We start from the raw sequence: 18,971 nt of genomic DNA, 5'->3' as shown, positions 1-18,971 counted from the left end.
CAAGGGTGGGGGTGTTTTTTTTTGGGTTTAAGTGAGTAAAAGGATATGTGCACTTTGTGCATGTTGTATGAAAGAGCACTTATCCCTAAGGCTGGGTTCACACTAGCTGTGGCGCGGGTCACAGCAGGGGTCCGGTGTGTCCCTGTTCTCTGTTTCAGGTGCAAATCATTTCTGAATTTGGACCTGAGCCAAGGACCCTTCTGCAATCCAGACCACAGTTGCACTCTCCTATAATACTTAATTGGATGCGGGAAAACCCATATTTAACTCTGGTTCTGCAATTTAACATCAGAGTCCCCTCCATACATTAGAGTACTTAGTTTTCCTCCTTAGATCAGATTCCCCAGAGTGTTGCCTTATATCAGAGTCTGCAGCGTCCCCCCTTACAGTGTAAGGGAATTCTATGGATTCAGATAGAAAGGGGGACCCCAAACTCCAAACTCTGATGTTACATTGCAGAACCAGAGTCCCCACTTACATCATAGTTTCCAGCATTCCCCTTTAATCAGGATTCCCAGAGCCCCCCCCCCCTTACATCTGAGTCTGCAGAGTTCCCCCTTACGTCTAAATCAGCAGAATTTCCCCTTACACTGTAATAAGAAGCTCTGCGGACCCTAATGTAAAGGGGAACTCTGATTTAAGGGGGTCTCTGCTCCCCCAATCCCCACTTAGATCAGACTCTGCAGATCACCCCTTACCTCTGAGGAACCCTGATTTAAAGGGCAGATTCCAATGTAAAGCGAACTCTGTGGATTCAGATGGAAAGGGGGAAGTGGGAAGATTCTGATGTAAAGGGAACTATGTGGATTCAGATAGAAAGGGGGGAACTGGAACTGGGCAGATTTAGATGTAAAGGGAACTCTGTGAACTCAGATGTAAAGGGGAACTCTGCAGATTCATTTTTAAAGGGGGAACTTTCTGGATTCAGATCTAAAGCGGAAATCTACAGATTCAGATGTAATGGGGATTTCTGCCTGTTCAGGGGAGACTCTTGAGATTTATTTCACATGATTAGAAATGTTACTTAACCACAAAGTCTATGACTAGTGTATGCTACAAAAAAAAATGTGTGGTGTTCCGCTAAAGTGTTCGGGTTTGGCTTGAAGAAATATGTGGCCACCCTATGGCTGTCTCTCTTTCGTAGTATTCCACAGAGAGAGACACAACATTTTCTGTGCTTATTAGGCAATGTTATTCCAACATATTCTTTTTTTCATCTAGGAGAATGCCAGAGAATGTGGTGGAGCCTTCGGCCTGTCATCCCAGCCCATGACAATGCTGCTATCACTTTTAATGGTCTATGTCTCCAGGTGACCCTGACTGCACTGACTCCATGGCATGCCCCATATCTGGATAAACTGTGAACCTGAGAGGAATGGTGCAATATAGAAGAGACAAAAAATAAATAAAATAAAAGTAGTCTAAGCATCAGCATTTCATGACTCTAAAACTGTTGGAGAGGATGAAAACTCTCAAAAACATGCGAGTGAGATTATTCTTCTGAGTCCGCAAATCATGCAGCTGTGAAAGCCTCATTCAGTTGTCATACTTCATTACGACAGGACAGCAGACACTGGTGATCATCATTTTCAGCTTTGCCCCATCAAAATAATTTAACATGGTGTACTTTTTAAATAAAGTATGTTAAAATCATAATTTGTCTGTCATTTATTATTAATAGCCTTTAAAGTGTATGTCAAGCCAACATATTTTTTTCTTTGTTTATGAGAGTGGGGAAGGTAAAGTGGCTGCAGAGCTCTGAAATGAAAAATGAACAAAGCATATGCTTCTATATTGTGTACTTGCCTCGATCTAAAGTGTCTAGTGTGATTATCCAATGAGACTGTGAAAAGGGGGTGTGTGTCCATTCTTTCGCTCACATCTCATTGTAGCGGTACCCCCATAGGAGCCGCTGATGAATGGGATCCACCACCCTGCACAGCCAGGCACACAGCATCTTCCACAGCACACAGAGTCAGGAAACAGTCCGAGCAGCTTTGTTTTTTTGTTTCATTAGGGGATTTAAACTTGGATGGGGAATATGGGATGCCCATTTGATCAGTGTAGTAAAGTCTTCAGGCATAACTATATACACACAGTATATACACACCTCTGCCTCCTGCACAAACTTGCTTGCAGATCTCCTTAAACTTCTCCAGCACAACTCTTTCTCGTGGAACTACAACATCCAGGACCAGCTGGCACTCTGGTTTTGACCACAGGCCCCTTTGATGTAGAAACATCCTAGTGCTCAGCTGTCCTATGTGTGACTACTGCTCCCAGCACCACCTCTTCAGGCACTGCCAGTCTACCTGGGTGCAGCTTCCCCTTCCTCCTGCCTATTCCACCACAGTCCTCCTGACGGACTCTGTATCTATCCCAGACTGCTCTCACCCAGTCTTCTCAGGTTGCCTCTCAGTCCTCTCGATTGTATCTCCTTCACCAGCCCACCTGGCTGTCTTCCTCCCTGGAGATTTCCCCGACAGTGTCCTCCTGCTGTCCTTCTCCCGCGCCTATGCCTCCTGGTCAGGATCCCCCTGTGTCTCTGGAAGAGGGATCTTTTCCTCACCTGAGCCAGGCCTGAGTTAACCCCCCCTCTCCCCAGACTAAGGGGTTACTCTCAAAGGCCTCTGAGAAGCTAACACTCCATCTCCAGCTTTCACCCAAACTCCACATTCCCCAACTGGGCTGACTCGAGTTGAGTTGTTGGGGATTGGTCAGGGCCCTCAGAACACTCCAGGCAGCTCCACCTTACTTCCCCTCCTATTCTTCTGGAAGTTTCTAGTAAGTTCCAGAAGTAGGGGGGAGGTTTCAGATATTGCTGCCTGTGAGTCGTTCAGCCCTCCCTGGATCTCTGCTCAACCCATGAAAAAACACAGACAGGCTTGGCAAGTTGCTTACACTGTACAAAAATAAACCCTAGCAACATTAGGGAGTGCTACATTATATGGGAGAGCCAAGCTGGGTGGTGCAATTGAGGTCTGATTTTTGATATACTAGAGTGAGGGAAAAAGTATTTGATCGCCTTCTGATTTTGTACGTTTCCCCACTGACAAGGAAATGATCAGTCTATCATTTTAATGGTAGGTTTATTTTAACAGTAAAAGACAGAATAACAAAAATATCCAGAAAAACACATTACAAAAAAAGTTATAAATTGATTTGCATTTTAATGAGTGAAATATGTATTTGATCCCCTATCAATCAGCAAGATTTATGGCCCCCAGGTGTCTTCTATACAAGTAACGAGCTGAGATTAGGAGCACTCTCTTAAAGGGAGTGCTTCTAATCTTAGCTTGTTAAATGTCTAAAGACACCTATCCAAAGAATCAATCAATCAATCAGATTCCGATCTCTCCACCATGGCCAAGACCAAAAAACACCCAAGGATGTCAGGGACAAGATTGTAGACTTACACAAGGCTGGAATGGGCTACAAGACCATCACCAAGCAGCTTGGTAAGAGGGTGACAACAGTTGGTGTGATTATTCGCAAATGGAAGAAACACAAAATAACTGTCGATCTCCCTCGGTTTGGGGCTCCATGCAAGATATCACCTTGTGGCATTTCAATGATCATGAGAATGGTGAGGAATCAACCCAGAACTACACAGGAGAATCTCCTCCATAAACTCAAGGCAGCTGGGACCATAGTCACTGAAAAACAATTGGTAACACACAACATTGTGAAGGACTGAAATCCTACAGCCCAATGGGTTGTTGATGGGTATGCCAGCATGATAATGACCCAAAACACACAGTTAAGGCAACAAAGGAGTGGCTCAAAAAGATATACATTAAGGGCCAGATTCACAAAAGAGATACGACGGCGTATCTCCTGATACGCCGTCGTATCTCTGTGTTAGGGCCATCCTAACTATGCGACTGATTTATAGAATCAGTTACGCATAGCTAGACCTAAGATCTGACAGGTGTAATTGAATTACACTGTCGGATCTTAAGGATGCAATTCTAGGCCGGCCGCTAGGTGGCGAGGCCATTGCGGTCGGCGTAGAATATGCAAATGAATAGTTATGGCGATCCATGAACGTCCGCGCTGCCCGTCGATCTAACTTTACGTCGTTTCCGTCGAGTTGCGCCGCGTAAAATTAGGGCTGAGCCCTAGTTGTCCTAAGCCATGTTAAGTATGGCCGTCGTTCCCCGCGTCGAAATTTAAAAAACAACGTTGTTTGCGTAAGTCATCCGTGAATGGCGCTGGACGCCATTTACGTTCACGTCTAAACAAATGACGTCTGTGCGACGTCATTTAGCGCAATGCACGTCGGGTAATTTACCCGACGGAGCATGCGCAGTACGTTCGGCGCGGGAACGCGCCTAATTTAAATGGTGCCCGCCCCATTTGAATTGGGCGGGCTTGCGCCGAGCGCATTTACGTTACACCGCCGCAAGTTTACAAGTAAGAGTTCTGAGAATCAGGCACTTACGCTGTAAACCTGCGGTGGTGTAACGTAAATCACATACGTTACGCTGCCGTGGAGCAACGTAATTCTACGAGAATCTGGCTCTAAGGTCCTGGAGTGGCCTAGCCAGTCTCCAGACCTTAATCACATAGAAAATGTATAGAGGGAGCTGAAGGTTCGATTTAGCAAACGTCAGCCTCAAAACCTTAATGACTTGGAGACAATCTTTAAAGAGGAGTGAGACAAAATCCTTCCTTAAATGTGTGCAAACCTGGTGGCCAACTACAAGAAACGCCTGACCTCTGTGATCACCAACAAATGTTTTGCCACCAAGTACTAAGTCATGTTTTGCGAAGGGGTCAAATACTTATTTCACTCAGTAAAATGCAAATCAGTTTATAACTTTTTTTTTTCCTGATATTTTTGTTGTTATTCTGTCTCTCACTATTAAAATAAACCTACCCTTAAAAATATAGACTGATCATTTCTTTGTCAGGTGAAAATGTACAAAATCAGCAGGAGATCAAAACCTTTTTTTTCCCTCACTGTAGCTATGGCAGGAGTAGGGGTGACCCATGTCTCTGGTACAGAATACATGTGGGGCAACCATCTCAATACACCGGAATACTACATGATCAGAGAGTGTTCCGTTGAAATGAAGTCTGCAATCAAACTAACCATATTGGCCGCGATTCAGATACATTGTCGTATCTTTGAGCGGGCGTAGCGCATCTCATATGCGCTACGCCGACGTAACATTGAGAGGCAAGTACTGTATTCAGAAAGCACTTGCTCCCAAAGTTACGTCGGCGTAGCGTGAATGGGCCGGCGTAAGCCCGCGTAATTCAAAGTATCAAGGCAGTGGGTGTGTTGTATTGTAATGAAGCGTGACCCCATGTAAATGTATGGCCGATCGAACGGCGCATGCGCGTGCATGCTCAGAATCACGTCGCAAATACTCCCTAAGATACGTCGGCTCAATGCTTTCAACGTGAACGTAACTTACGCCCAGCCCCATTCACGTACGACTTACGCAAACGACGTAAAATACAACGCTGTGCCGACGTTTCCGACATTCATACCTTAACATGACTTACCCCTGCTTTATGAGGGGTAAACTTACGCCGGACGTAAGCCTTATGTAAACGGCGTAGCTAAATCCGACGGGCGCAAGTACTTCGTAAATCTGGGGTATCTAGGTCATTTGCATATTCGACGCGTAAATCTACGGAAGCGCCCCTTGCGGCCAGCGTAAATATGCACCCAAGATACGACGGTGTACGGAGACTTACGTCGGTCGTATCTTGCAAAATTCAGGCGTATCTCAGTTCCTGAATACGCGCATAGATACGACAGCGCGTATTTGGACTTACCACAGCGTATCTGGAGATACGCCGTGGTAAGCCCTTTCTGAATCCAGGCCATTGTGTTACAGTTAAAAACACTACAGCCCTCCACATCCTAAATATCACAAGCAAACAAAAGAAAATGTAAGGCAGGTATCCAAAAAATAAGACTAATTATATTACAGCTTACAATTCCTAAATGTGGTGGCTACTGACAAAAATTCAGATAGTTTTCAATATACTAAGCTGTCCAGCAAACAAAAAAGAGCTCTGTACCCGATGCTGGCTCCAGGCCGCTGCCCCTTTTTTTTTATCGGCGGGAGGTGGCGGAGCTGTCAGACGACGAGAGCCAGTGTTGGGTTCAGACCAGGTCGATGGCGGTGGTTATTGTGATTGACACTAGATTTACTTCAGGGCACATTGTTTTTGTTTACTTCTTTTTTTTTTGACTTGTCAAAAACTGTATTTTTATTCCTTTCTTACACTTTTTTGGTGAATGAGTACAATGTACCCCTACTCATTCACATAATGGGGGCTGGGGGCCCCCTCTTTAAATAGGGCTTCCAGATTCCGATAAGCCCCCCACCCACAGACCGGCCAGGGTTGTGGTGAAGAGGCATTTGTCTCCATCAACATGGCGGAAGGGTGCTTTGGGAGCTTGCCCCCCCCCCCCTTTCCTGACCTGCCAGACTGCATGCTCATATAAGGGTCTGGTATGGATTTGGGGGGACTCCACACCATTTAAAAAAAAGTTGTCATTGGGTTCCTCTTAAAATCCATTCCATAAAATCTGTCATTGGGTTCCTCTTAAAATCCATACCAAACCTGAAGGGCCTGTATGGATAGGGGAGGGGGGGGGCACACTGTTTTTTTCTCAATTCATGTTCAAAACTGATGACGTGTGATTCAGAAGCATTTCCATAGAAGGCAATTAAGGCATTTGAACCGCACCACAGTGCGGAGAAGATGCACAGGACTCTTTTTAAGTTGGAAACGCGGATGCACCACAATTATGTAAACAGTTTCACTGGAAAACGATGTTGTTTCACATGTAGTGCAAATTGGATGCGTTTCAAAACGCATCCAATTGGCATTTATGGGAACCGAATCGAAGGGACCATAAAAATGTTAACTTTCAGGTTAAAATAGTCTGTTTTTACAACCTTGTGGTTTAAAGTGGTCGTAAACCCTTACATACACCTAGTCAAGTGACTAGCCTTTAGGCGATACAAAGACATGAAACAAATCCTCCTACATAAGTTGTACTTGTTGGAGAAGAGGAACACACCCACTTGGGTTGCTGCTCGCTCCAAACTTTTAGAAACAGAACCAAGAACAAATGCTCCCAAGGGCTTTTTTAGAAAAAGTCAAACTGAAACAAGTTGTGCTTGTTTATCTGCACCGTCTCTCCTCTAAATCCATTTAAAGGCTTACACACAGAGGGCCAGATTCACAGAAGAGATACGACGGCGTATCTCCTGATACGCCGTCGTATCTCTGTGTTCCGGCCGTCCTATCTATGCGACTGATTCATAGAATCAGGTTACGCATAGCTAGCCCTAAGATCCGACAGGTGTAATTGAATTACACTGTTGGATCTTAAGGATGCAATTCTAGGCCGGCCGCTAGGTGGCAAGGCCATTCCGGTCGGCATAGAATATGCAAATGACTAGTTACGGCGATTCCCGAACGTCCGTGCTGCCCGTCGATCTAACTTTATGTCGTTTCCGTCGAGATACGCCGCGTAAAATTAGGGCTGAACCCTAGGTGTTCTAAGCCATGTTAAGTATGGCCGTTGTTCCCACGTCGAAATGTAAAAAATCACGTCGTTTGCGTAAGTCATTCGTGAATGGCCCTGGACGCCATTTACGTTAACGTCTAAACAAATGACGTCCGTGCGACGTCATTTAGCGCAATGCACATCGGGTAATTTACCCAACGGAGCATGCGCAGTACGTTCGGCGCGGGAACGCGCCTACTTTAAATGGTGCCCGCCCCATTTGAATTAGGCGGGCTTGTGCCGAGCGGATTTACGTTACACCGCCGCAAGTTTACAGGTAAGAGCTTTGTGAATCAGGCACTTATGCTGTAAACCTGTGGCGGTGTAACGTAAATCAGATGCGTTACGCTGCCGTGGAGCAACGTAAATCTATCAGAATCTGGCCCAGAATTTTTGAGCTTTGGGAGACAGGGGGCAGGGATCTGGTGTCACATACTGCACAGAGCAGAGCAGAGAGCTGAGTGTGATCTCAGACCTGAGTATGGGGAAGGGGGGGGGGGGGGGTTATCTCCCAGGATTGTCAGTTGTCAGCATTGAAGATAGCAGAGGAATGAGAAAAGAGATAGAGATCACACTAGTTGCTTTGGATAAAGACATGTATACACTATAGAGGGATATGCTTTGTTCATTTTTCATGTCTGAGGTTTACAACAATTTTAAAGCATCCAAAAAGAAAAATCAGCAAGACCCCTCACGTCTCTTCCGGCCATTTTCTAGTATTCCTTAGAAACATGAAAGCGAGGCTCAGATGCAGACAGGTGGTCTTCCAACCAATGGGCCTGACAAGTGACCATGACCAGTAATGTATGAAGTCATTTGGCTTCTGGTCTCCTGGAAATTAGTGGCTGCACCTAGCGATCTAAGCAAAGCCCAATATGCTTCAGACTGAAATCCATTCACCTCAGTAACCAATAATGTTTATTTATGATGGCAAAAGTTAGGCGTTTAAAACATGGGTCTGTGACTCATCTGAACTCCAGCCATTTGTGTGGGATCTCACTAGAAATGCACTGGATTGTTTGGCAAAAACTGATTCGTTTCCAGTCTAAACAGAGGTGGGACTGACTGTCCGATGCTGAAAAGAAAACTATTTATTCCGCTGAATGACACAACTTTTGAGTTCACCTCACTTGTGGCACTTTGTGATTTATGGTGGCTATTTTGAGATCACCGCAAAGCATTTATTTCTTTAACATTCAAGCAAGACATCTGATAAATGAATATACTTATTTCTGATACTACATTTGAGATATAAAAAGTCTAAATTCCATCTCATTTACCAATAGGAAAAAGAATAAAATATCCATTCAGCTGTGGAAATTTTCTTTCTTTTGAATACGTTGTTTCGTTAAAAAATATATATAAGCCATAATGGTCTAGTCAGGGTGATCTTCCTTTTCTGCTAAAAGCAGAAATAAACTGTATCTGAGCACCACAAATGGAAAACATTTTCTAAATTATTCTTAATATCCAAAGCAAACTCACCCATCCATCCATGTCTTTATGATGTATTTTGCTTTGAAACACCCCATAACTCCCCCCCTAGCATTTCTAACATTGGCCATCTTGAATAAAGACACGATTCATGTAGAATTTTCTTCCTGGAATCCATCTGCCCTTAGTTTAGATATGCAGGCAGGAGGGTGTGCTTAGCTGAGAAAGTCCCCCCTCCTCCAGATAAAAAGAAAGCCCCTCCTGCTCCAGATAAAAAGAAAGTCCCTCCTCCTACAGAATAAAAGAAAGCCCCTCCTCCAGATAAAAAGAAAGTCCCTCCTCCTCTAGATAAAAAGAAAGTCCCTCCTCCTAGAGATAAAAAGAAATTCCCTCCTCCTCCAGATAAAAAGAAAGTCCCTCCTCCTCCAGATAAAAAGAAAGTCCCTCCTCCTCCAAATAAAAAGAAAGTCCCTCCTCCTCCAGATTAAAAGAAAGTTCCTCCTCCTCCAGATAAAAAGAAAGTCCCTCCTCCTCCAGATAAAAATAAAGTCCCTCCTCCTAGAGATAAAAAAAAGTCCCTGTTCCTCCAGATAAAAAGAAAGTCCCTCTTCCTAGAGATAAAAAGAAAGTCCCTCCTCCTCCAGATAAAAAGAAAGTCCCTCCTCCTCCAGATAAAAAGAAAGTCCTTCCTTCTCCAGATAAAGAGAAAGTCCCTCCTCCCCCAGATAAAAAGAAAGTCCTTTCTCCTTCAGATAAAAAGAAAGTACCTCCTCCTCCAGATAAAAAGAAAGTCCCTCCTCCTCCAGATAAAAAGAAAGTCCCTCCTCCTCCAGATAAAAAAATAAATAAAAATGTGTCCAGGAAGACTCCTAGGATGTATGACATCATAAAAAGTTTAAAACAAGTAAATATAATATACATTCATATCTATCTATCTATCTATCTATCTATCTATCTATCTATCTATCTATCTATCTATCTATCTATCTATCTATCTATCTATCTATCTATCTGTCTATCTGTCTATCTATCTATCTATCTATCTATCTATCTATCTATCTATCTATCTATCTATCTATCTCTATATACAGTACAGACCAAAAGTTTGGACACACCTTCTCATTCAAAGAGTTTTCTTTATTTTCATGACTATGAAAATTGTAGATTCACACTGAAGGCATCAAAACTATGAATTTACACATGTGGAATTATACATAACAAAAAAGTGTGAAACAACTGAAAATATATTTCATATTCTAGGTTCTTCAAAGTAGCCACCTTTTGCAGCAGACACATCTCTAGAACTGTTAAGAGGAGACTGTGTGAATCAGGCCTTCATGGTAGAATATCTGCTAGGAAACCACTGCTAAAGAAAGGCAACAAGCAGAAGAGACTTGTTTGGGCTAAAGAACACAAGGAATGGACATTAGACCAGTGGAAATCTGTGCTTTGGTCTGATGAGTCCAAACTTGAGATCTTTGGTTCCAACCCCTGTGTCTTTGTGCGATGCAGAAAAGGTGAACGGATGGACTCTACATGCCTGGTTCCCACCGTGAAGCATGGAGGAGGAGGTGTGATGGTGTGGGGGTGCTTTACTGGTGACACTGTTGGGGATTTAATCAAAATTGAAGGCATACTGAACCAGCATGGCTACCACAGCATCTTGCAGCGGCATGCTATTCTATCCGGTTTGCATTTAGTTGGACCATCATTTATTTTTCAACAGGACAATGACCCCAAACACACCCCAGGCTGTGTAAGGGCTATTTGACCAAGAAGGAGAGTGATGGGGTGCTGCGCCAGGTGACTACCTCTTGAAGCTCATCAAGAGAATGCCAAGAGTGTGCCAAGCAGTAATCAAAGCAAAAGGTGGCTACTTTGAAGAACCTAGAATATGAAATATATTTTCAGTTGTTTCACACTTTTTTGTTATGTATAATTCCACATGTGTTAATTCATAGTTTTGATGCCTTCAGTGTGAATCTCCAATTTTCATAGTCATGAAAATAAAGAAAACTCTTTGAATGAGAAGGTGTGTCCAAACTTTTGGTCTGTACTGTATATATATATATATATATATATATATATATATATATATATATATATATATATATATATATATATATATATATATATACTAATGCTAGTACCTTAAAAATAATTAAAAAGTGGTACTTCACTTTCTCATTCAACATTGATTATTTGTAATCCTCATTCTGCTAGCATTAGTAAATAAATAATAAATATTTACATGTTTTAAACTTTTTTTTACATTTCTTCAGTTACTTCCTGGTTTCTTGCCTATGGAAATTATGTTATACATCACAAGAGTCTTCAGGAGGGGAGGAGAGGAGGAGGGGTTTTCTCAGATAAGCACACTCTCCTGCATGCATGCTTGAGCTAGGAGGAGATAGATTCCAGGAAATAGATGCTACATGAATCATTTGCCCTTTCTCAAGATGGCCACAACCAGAAATGCTAAGGGGTTGTTTTTCAAAGTGATTTCTAAACAAAATAAAGCACGGGACATGGATGGATGGGGGAGTTTGCTTTGAACATAAAAAAATTAATTAAATTGTGTTTTTGGTTTTGTGGTGCTTAGATGCAGTGAAGATCTGATTCAATGCTGATTGAAAGAGTCTTTAATGTGTAACTTTATTTTCGATGAAGAAAAAAAATGATAATCAATGTACATGTAAGGATTAAAAAAAACAAAAAAACTTTGTATCAAATTCCTGACTTTTTCCGTTATGCAGAAATAGCTGTTTATTTCACCATGACCTTTGCAAATTGAATCTCAATGGGCGCATCGGGTTCATTTGATTTAGCTGGTGCAGTGTCAGCATCCCTTCAGAAGTAGTTAACCTTTTGGGAGTCACTTAAAACTTAAATTCCCATTGCAGGGGATACCTAAAACTTGACTTATATTTTAGTGCAGACACAAGCAGGAAATAACATTTCTGGGGGGGTGTTCCAATACATCAGTGGTGTACAGAAGGCCTTCAGGGTGAAATATTGCATTGAATTTACCAGAGAATTACAGTGGATGCAGATCAAAAAGAAAGCATTTTTTTTATATTTCTTGTGTAGGAATTGTATATGCTATACTTTTTATTTGCTGTATTTTTTTCCAGGAAAGTGGAGTTATGCTTTATATGTTAATCCTCGTGTTTTCTTTGGCTGTCAGACAACCAACACTACCAGAAAGAAGCTGAAATAACCAATTATAGACCCATAAAAGAGAAGGTCATTTCAACTTGCTGACCTATAACAAGAACAAAGTCCCAAATCCTAATGAAACCTAATGGTCCTAGATTATGCAACAAGCAAGAAATGTATTGAAATATTGATGTTATAACATTTTATATTATGGTCCTTGGAGCTACGTACCCTACACTGGCAAAGGCAACATCATGGGGTAGGTATTCTTGCCATCTGTGCTTTATTTAGATGACATTTAAAAATGTCATTCAATTTAGGCCTCATGTACACTACAGCTGGTAAACTGACCTTCAGGAGGAGCTGGGCTTTTTTTCAGCAGCCCCTGAACTCTCCTCTATGTTATCTTATGGGCACATGTACACTCATGCCTTGTACACACGATCGGTAAAAAGTCCACCGGGAAAACCGAGAGCCTGCTCGGTAGCTTTTCCCCCGACACACGGACGGGTTTCCCGACAGGAAAACTGCCATGAGAGCTTTGGTCAGGAAACCTGGCCGTGTGTATGTTCCACAGCAGGTCTTCCCTATAGGGAAACTTCCGGCTTAAAAACCACCAGGAATCCCGACAGGAAGAAAAAAACATGAACTCTTTTTTACCGCTGGGATTCCCGGCAGTTTTCCTGTCGGGAAAACGGCGATGGGATTCCAGGCCAAAAGCTCTCATGGCAGTTTTCCTGCCAGGAAAACCGGTCATGTGTATGAGGCATCGGTTGTTTATAGAGAGAGAGAGAGACAGAGGGACTCTAGTTTTTTCCTGCATTGTCAGCATTTGGGAGGGTCTACTGATCTGTAAAATCTGTTATCTGTCAAGAACGCTTCTAAACGCGAAACGCTCATGAACGGCACAAAACGTGCATAATTGCGGCATGTAAAGGTTTTATTAACATGTATCCGTTGTAATTTTTGTTTCGCTGTTAAGTCTTTAGTGAAGGAGCACTCCTCAGATCATATTTCCATTGTCCCTTAATAGTCAGAATTCAAATCTTTAACCTGTAGTATGGCATATGAAGACACAAGGTAGTAAGGGTCCACTACTTGGTCAGTGGTGTTCGATCCTTGCAAGCCATTGAAGTGTCCTTGCAGACCAAACAAGGGATACAGTCAGATCAGAACACACTGAGGGCATTTACTTGATCCATCTGTCTCCTATATGCAACACCCAGAAAATCTAATATAACTTATGTGAAGGCAAAATATATACTACATATTGTCAAAAGGGACACCTGTTTTTACACGGACATGAACTTTAAAAAAGGAATTAAGTGGTCTGGTAATAAAAATAGAGTTACATTAAATTGTGTCCAATCTTTTTCTATCTGCCTAAAGTTGAACTTTAAGGGTCGAATGAATACGGGTTTTCTTTTAAGTAGTACAATATGCTTAGCATTTTTAACTTTCATTCTCAGAATCAGGGTAATACATGCCCCAATATATGTACATGCCTCAGTGTGCTCAAACACTTATGCCTCGTACACACGACCAGTTTTCCCGGCGAGAAAACTGAAATTTTTTAGATTGGTCGGGAAACCCGGTCGTGTGTATGCTCCCTAGCAGTTTTCCTGACGAGAAAACTGGCCGCAAAGAAAATTTGAACCTGCTCTATTTTTTCCCGTCGTGTTTCCCGTCAGTCTTTTTCCTCGTCGCGAAAACCGCTCATGTGTATACTTTTTCAAGGGGAAAAAAAGCGCATGTTCAGAATCAAGTTTGAGACGGGAGCGCTCGTTCTGGTAAAACTAGCGTTCGTAATGGAGATAGCACATTTGTCATGCTGTAACGGACTGAAAAGCAAGCAGACTGAAAAGCGCGAATCGTCTCTCACCAAACTTTTACTGACACAAGGATCAGCAAAAGCAGCCCAAAGGGTGGCGCCATTTGAACAGAACTTCCCCTTTATAGTCCCGTCATACGCGTTGGATGTCACCGTGCTTTGGTTGAGAATTTTATTGACTAAAGGTGTATGCAAGGCAGTCTTGAGAGGAATCATGCTAGGAAAAACTTTGGGTTTTGGCATGTCAGGAAAACCGGTTGTGTGTACAGGGCATAAGATATTTTCCCTGGTCACTGCTGCCAGTTCCAGGTCCATATGTAGTGAATTGTACTTCCTGAGTGCTTCACATGCACAGTGAATTAGGAATAGCGCATATATTTCTTAATATATAAAATTGTATATTAAGAAATTCACACATAATGTCATAGGGAAAAAATAGGAAAAAATCCCTATGACATTATGTGTGAATTTCTTAATATACAATTTTATATATATTTTATATATATATACCTTTAACATTTTCTGGGCATACTATTTTTCATTTATATTATTGTTCATACACATCTTCATAAACAATGTTAGTGTATATTTTTTTATGCCCAAGTTCTATGTAATTTTAATTATAGATAGCCTTAAGCGGTAATACGCTTTTTTATCCACAAGATGGCATTGTCCTTTTTTTCCTTTGTAATTCAATGGGAAGTACAGCCTATTGTGTTCTTTGTTTCAATTCCGCCTTGTCCAATGAGCTCACTTTGCTCACGCTTTTGGCTGTATAAATCAGGCATGCGCAGTGAGGAGTGCGTGCCCCTGATCACGTCATTATGACGAAACGATCGTCGGGCTGCAACACACGCATTGCGCATGCGCTAACAGCCCAAGGCGGTCTGTTCGAATTTTGGAGTTTTATCTTCCTTGCAAGGATTTTGTATTTTGCTCCCCATGTATGGGAAATCTTTTAATTGATTTTTAAATAAACCAATACCTTTAATGTTACACTATGGGAATTTTTCCTTCTTTATCCTCATATGACATTTGCTGATTACCGCTGCCACCTACCTCTGTGAGTGCTGTCATCCCTGACCCACACGAGGAGCTACAACGCTGTGGACCCGGACACCTGACTCGTGAGGGACACCTATCTATCTGCACAACCTGAGGGACAGTCGTTTCCCAACATGCCTGTTTAGACTCCACCTAAGGAGGTCGGGTCACAGGCTTTCTGGTAAGCCTCCATTTCACTTGGTGTGGGATTCTTTGTGGATTGCTTCCTCCTATCTTCATCTGTGGCCTTTCAGTGGATCTTCATTCTCTTACCATCCTTACTAGAGGGGGCTAGTAACCCCCACTCTTCTCTGTGGACTTTATTTATTTATATGTTTTGGATTTTTGCATTCATATACTATGGACTTATATTGAAATATTGTGTATCACCATTACCATGACCATCTATGTGGCATAATATGTACTAATAGGTGGAACTTTGAGACAGGTTACTGGCCTCATTGCGGAAATATATTTCTGTCACCCTTTTGATTTAGGTATTATAGCATTCACCTTCACAGGTTCAGTTATCCTGTTTATTTATTGCAACCATCCTGCTCAAACATAGAGGACAATTACCATATCGTATTTTGTTATTTCTAATTTTCACTTATATTTTTTCACTCATGGTTTATTTACTTATTTATTTATTTAAACATTCAATTGATACACTTTACACATTTGATGTTATACTTTGTCTAGCGCTGCACTGTCCTTTCTCCACACGTTTTTTTTGTTTTTTATATCGAAACATTGGTGTTCAGCTGCAGGACTTCCCTCCCGGGACCCACCCTTAATTGTTTAATTATTCTTTCCACCTAGCGCGGATTCCCCCACCCCATACTCCTTCCCTATACTAAAAATAAGCACTAAATTACTTTCAATTGAGGATTTTTTTTAATATTCACTTTTTATTTTATTGTATAGACATAAATAAACACAGTCACATGTTAAAAACATCCTATTCATTTATCTATGCTCTATCCACTTATTCCCCCTACCCCTAAAAACCCTCCCACGAGAAAGAAAAGGAAAGAAAAAAAAAAGCCCCCAGCCCATAACCCCCCCTCCCTCCTTCCCTCCTCGATTCCCGACACCTTCGTCAATTCCTCCAGGTTCCCGACTCCCGCCATTGCCCCCATATATTCCAGAATTTCTCCAATGAGTCTTCTTCTATGTGGATAGTTTCTTCTATAACTCTTATCATTTCAACCCTTGCAACCCAATCCTTCATACTTGGAACTTCCTGGGACCTCCAGAGTCTCAGATCATACTCATGGCCGCATTTAAAAGAAATGGAACCAAGTTATTCTTATATTGAGGGGCCGTTTTCCTTGTATCATGAAATAGAAAAAGTATTCTTCTGAATCTGTTCTCCAGTCATTTGGTAGGTTGCTGCCACGATTCCCAAGATAATTTTTTATGCATTCCTACCAGAGGTGCGCAAAGGTCCCTGGGCCATCGCATGCCCTCCAACAGGTTGGCGGTCCCTCTGAGGATTTATTAGCACTTTAAGACGTTAACATTTCTGGACACAAAATATTTTAGTAGTTCACACCCACAAAATAGGGTGTGGATCATGAGAAAATTATCTTTCTAAATATGGACAAATTGGGTGGAGTTGTCACAGATTAGGGTGCAGCTTAATGCTCAGTTCCAGGAAACTGCCTTTTGTGATATCAAAAATAGCCACTGTTGAAAACTAGCCCAAATTATTCAAAGCTCTACAAAATTAGGCCAAGGATGGAAAAATATGTAAAAATTTGCAAATAAAAGCAGATATGTCTTTTAATTTCTGGGCCAGATTCACATATCTTTTCGGCGGCGTAACGTATGTCCTTTACGTTACTCTGCCGCAAGTTTTCATCGTAAGTGCTTGATTCACAAAGCACTTGCTTGTAAACTTGCGGCGGCGTAGCATAAAGCCGTCCGGCGCAAGCCCGCCTAATTCAAATGGGGCGGGGACCATTTAAATTAGGCGCGTTCCCGCGCCGAACGTACTGCGCATGCTCCGTTTTGAAATTTCCCGCCGTGCTTTGTGCGAAATGACGTTGCCCCGACGTAATGTTTTGAATGGCGACGTGCGTAACGTACTTTCGTATTCCCAGACGAATTACGCAAAAAAAAAATATTGAAATTCGACGCGGGAACGACGGCCATACTTTAACATGGGCTGTCTATTGTTACACCACCTCAATAGCAGCCGTAACTTTGTGACGCGAAAAGCCGACTAGTGACGACGTAAGAGAATGCAACGAACGCACGTACCTTCGTGGATCGCAGTAAACAGCTAATTAGCATACCCGACGCGGAAAACTATGCGATCTCCACCCAGCGGCGGCCGAAGTATTGCATCCTAAGATCCAAAGGCGTACGAAGCCGTACGCCTGTCGGATCTTAGCCAAATGTCGTCGTATCTTGTTTGTGAATTACAAATTAAGATACGATGTGGCAAATTTGAAAGTACGCCGGAGTATCAGCAGATACTCCGGGCGTACTTATTCTGTGAATCTGGCCCTCTGATTTTATTTGGCTGGAAACTGGTCATTGTGGCAAGCTTCAGCTGAAGAAAACAGCCGTCTTCAACTCAACCAAAGTCTGGAAACAGCCCTCCGATGTCTAACATGCATATATTTACTTTATTGTGCTTTTTCTAAGATGTTCAAGCCAGATGTCTCTAGGTAATTATGAAAGAGGATTTTTGTTGAATATCCATGAGCCTATGTTCTAATGCACCTGGCCCATCAAAAACGTACACTTCTAAAACCACAATGAGCTGTACGGTATATCTAGAAAAATGACCAGCAGCTTATTCTACAGCTGGGCCCTTTGTGGAGAATCCAAATATTGTCTATAATGTATAGTCAAAGTCAAATGACAAGAGAGGTCTATATGACTTCACATGAGCAGCCTGTATGTTTATTGGCAGCCACTGTTCCGTTTTGGAATTATTTTGTTGGAAAAAATGGGACAGTGTTACTGAAAAGTGAAACTTGGCTGAATAACCACAAAGAACACTGACCAAAGATCCATCTCTCTTCTCCAACTGTCACATCTGTTTTGATAAAGAAACAACTCACGTACAAGTATACATTAACAAACAAGGTCTCATTCAAAGGTCTGTGAAAATTAGAATTAATCACAGGGTTACTCTTTAGAAGAACATTCTATCTATCAAAGGTGCACTCTCTTTTAATGTGGTAATAGGGGGATTGTATCCAAATGACTTCATATTTATCTATGACCCTAAATTGCCGCACATAATTCTGATTAAATGCTTTGTAGGAATCACCAGTAGTTTATCAGTTATGATTGCTAATTGCACAGATTAAAAGAAACAAACTTTTGGGACGGGAGGTCACCCAACAAAAACAAAACAACAAAAGGAGCAATCTTTTCAGTTTATGTTGTAGAAGAAGTACACATGTTGTACATTTATTGTGCAATCATTTTTCATTTTTTGGAGATAACTCATTATGTTTCCATAGCTGTGCTAGAAAAAAACATAGAAAACCGCCTAACTGTCATTGTCAGCTGCTAGGTAATATGACCTGGATTGACTTTATTGGCTAACGTGCTTCAGAAGGAGCACTGTGTCCACCTAAGCAAATATTAGGCATAGGGATAAGCAAATTAAAAGACTTATGCCTTGTACACACAAGCAAAATTTCCGTCGGAAAAAGTCAGACGGAGCTTTTCATCGGATATTTCGTCCGTGTGGATGTCCCATCTGACTTTTTCCGTCGGAAATTCAGATGGAATTAGATAGAGAACATGATTGAGCAGAAATTACGATCGTCTGTAAGCTTTTCTGATGGGATAAATACCACGCTTGCTCGGAAACCATTTGAAGCATGCTCGGAAACATAGAACTTAATTTTCTCGGCTCGTCATAGTGTTTTACGTCACCGCGTTCCTGACGGTCGGAATTTATTGTGACCTTGTGTATGCAAGACA

At 42.0% G+C, this 18,971-nt stretch overlaps 1 protein-coding gene across 3 annotated transcripts in view; it reads left to right on the top strand.

The window, feature by feature from the left end:
- The window catches only part of CACNA2D3 (calcium voltage-gated channel auxiliary subunit alpha2delta 3), a 1,177,822-nt gene extending 1,176,166 nt beyond the window's left edge, over positions 1-1,656 (top strand). For all 3 annotated transcript variants that reach the window (XM_040359261.1, XM_040359262.1, XM_040359264.1), the window contains one exon: positions 1,222-1,656. In XM_040359261.1, coding sequence (XP_040215195.1) covers positions 1,222-1,314 — 93 coding nt within the window. In that variant the 3' untranslated portion in view covers positions 1,315-1,656. The remainder of the gene's footprint in view (positions 1-1,221) is intronic.
- Positions 1,657-18,971: the final 17,315 nt, after the last annotated feature.

The sequence above is a fragment of the Rana temporaria genome, chromosome 7, assembly GCF_905171775.1.
Source record: "Rana temporaria chromosome 7, aRanTem1.1, whole genome shotgun sequence".
NCBI lineage: Eukaryota > Metazoa > Chordata > Amphibia > Anura > Ranidae > Rana > Rana temporaria.
The sequence above is the reverse complement of the archived record's forward strand: the minus strand, read 5'-3'. Positions and strand labels throughout refer to the sequence as shown.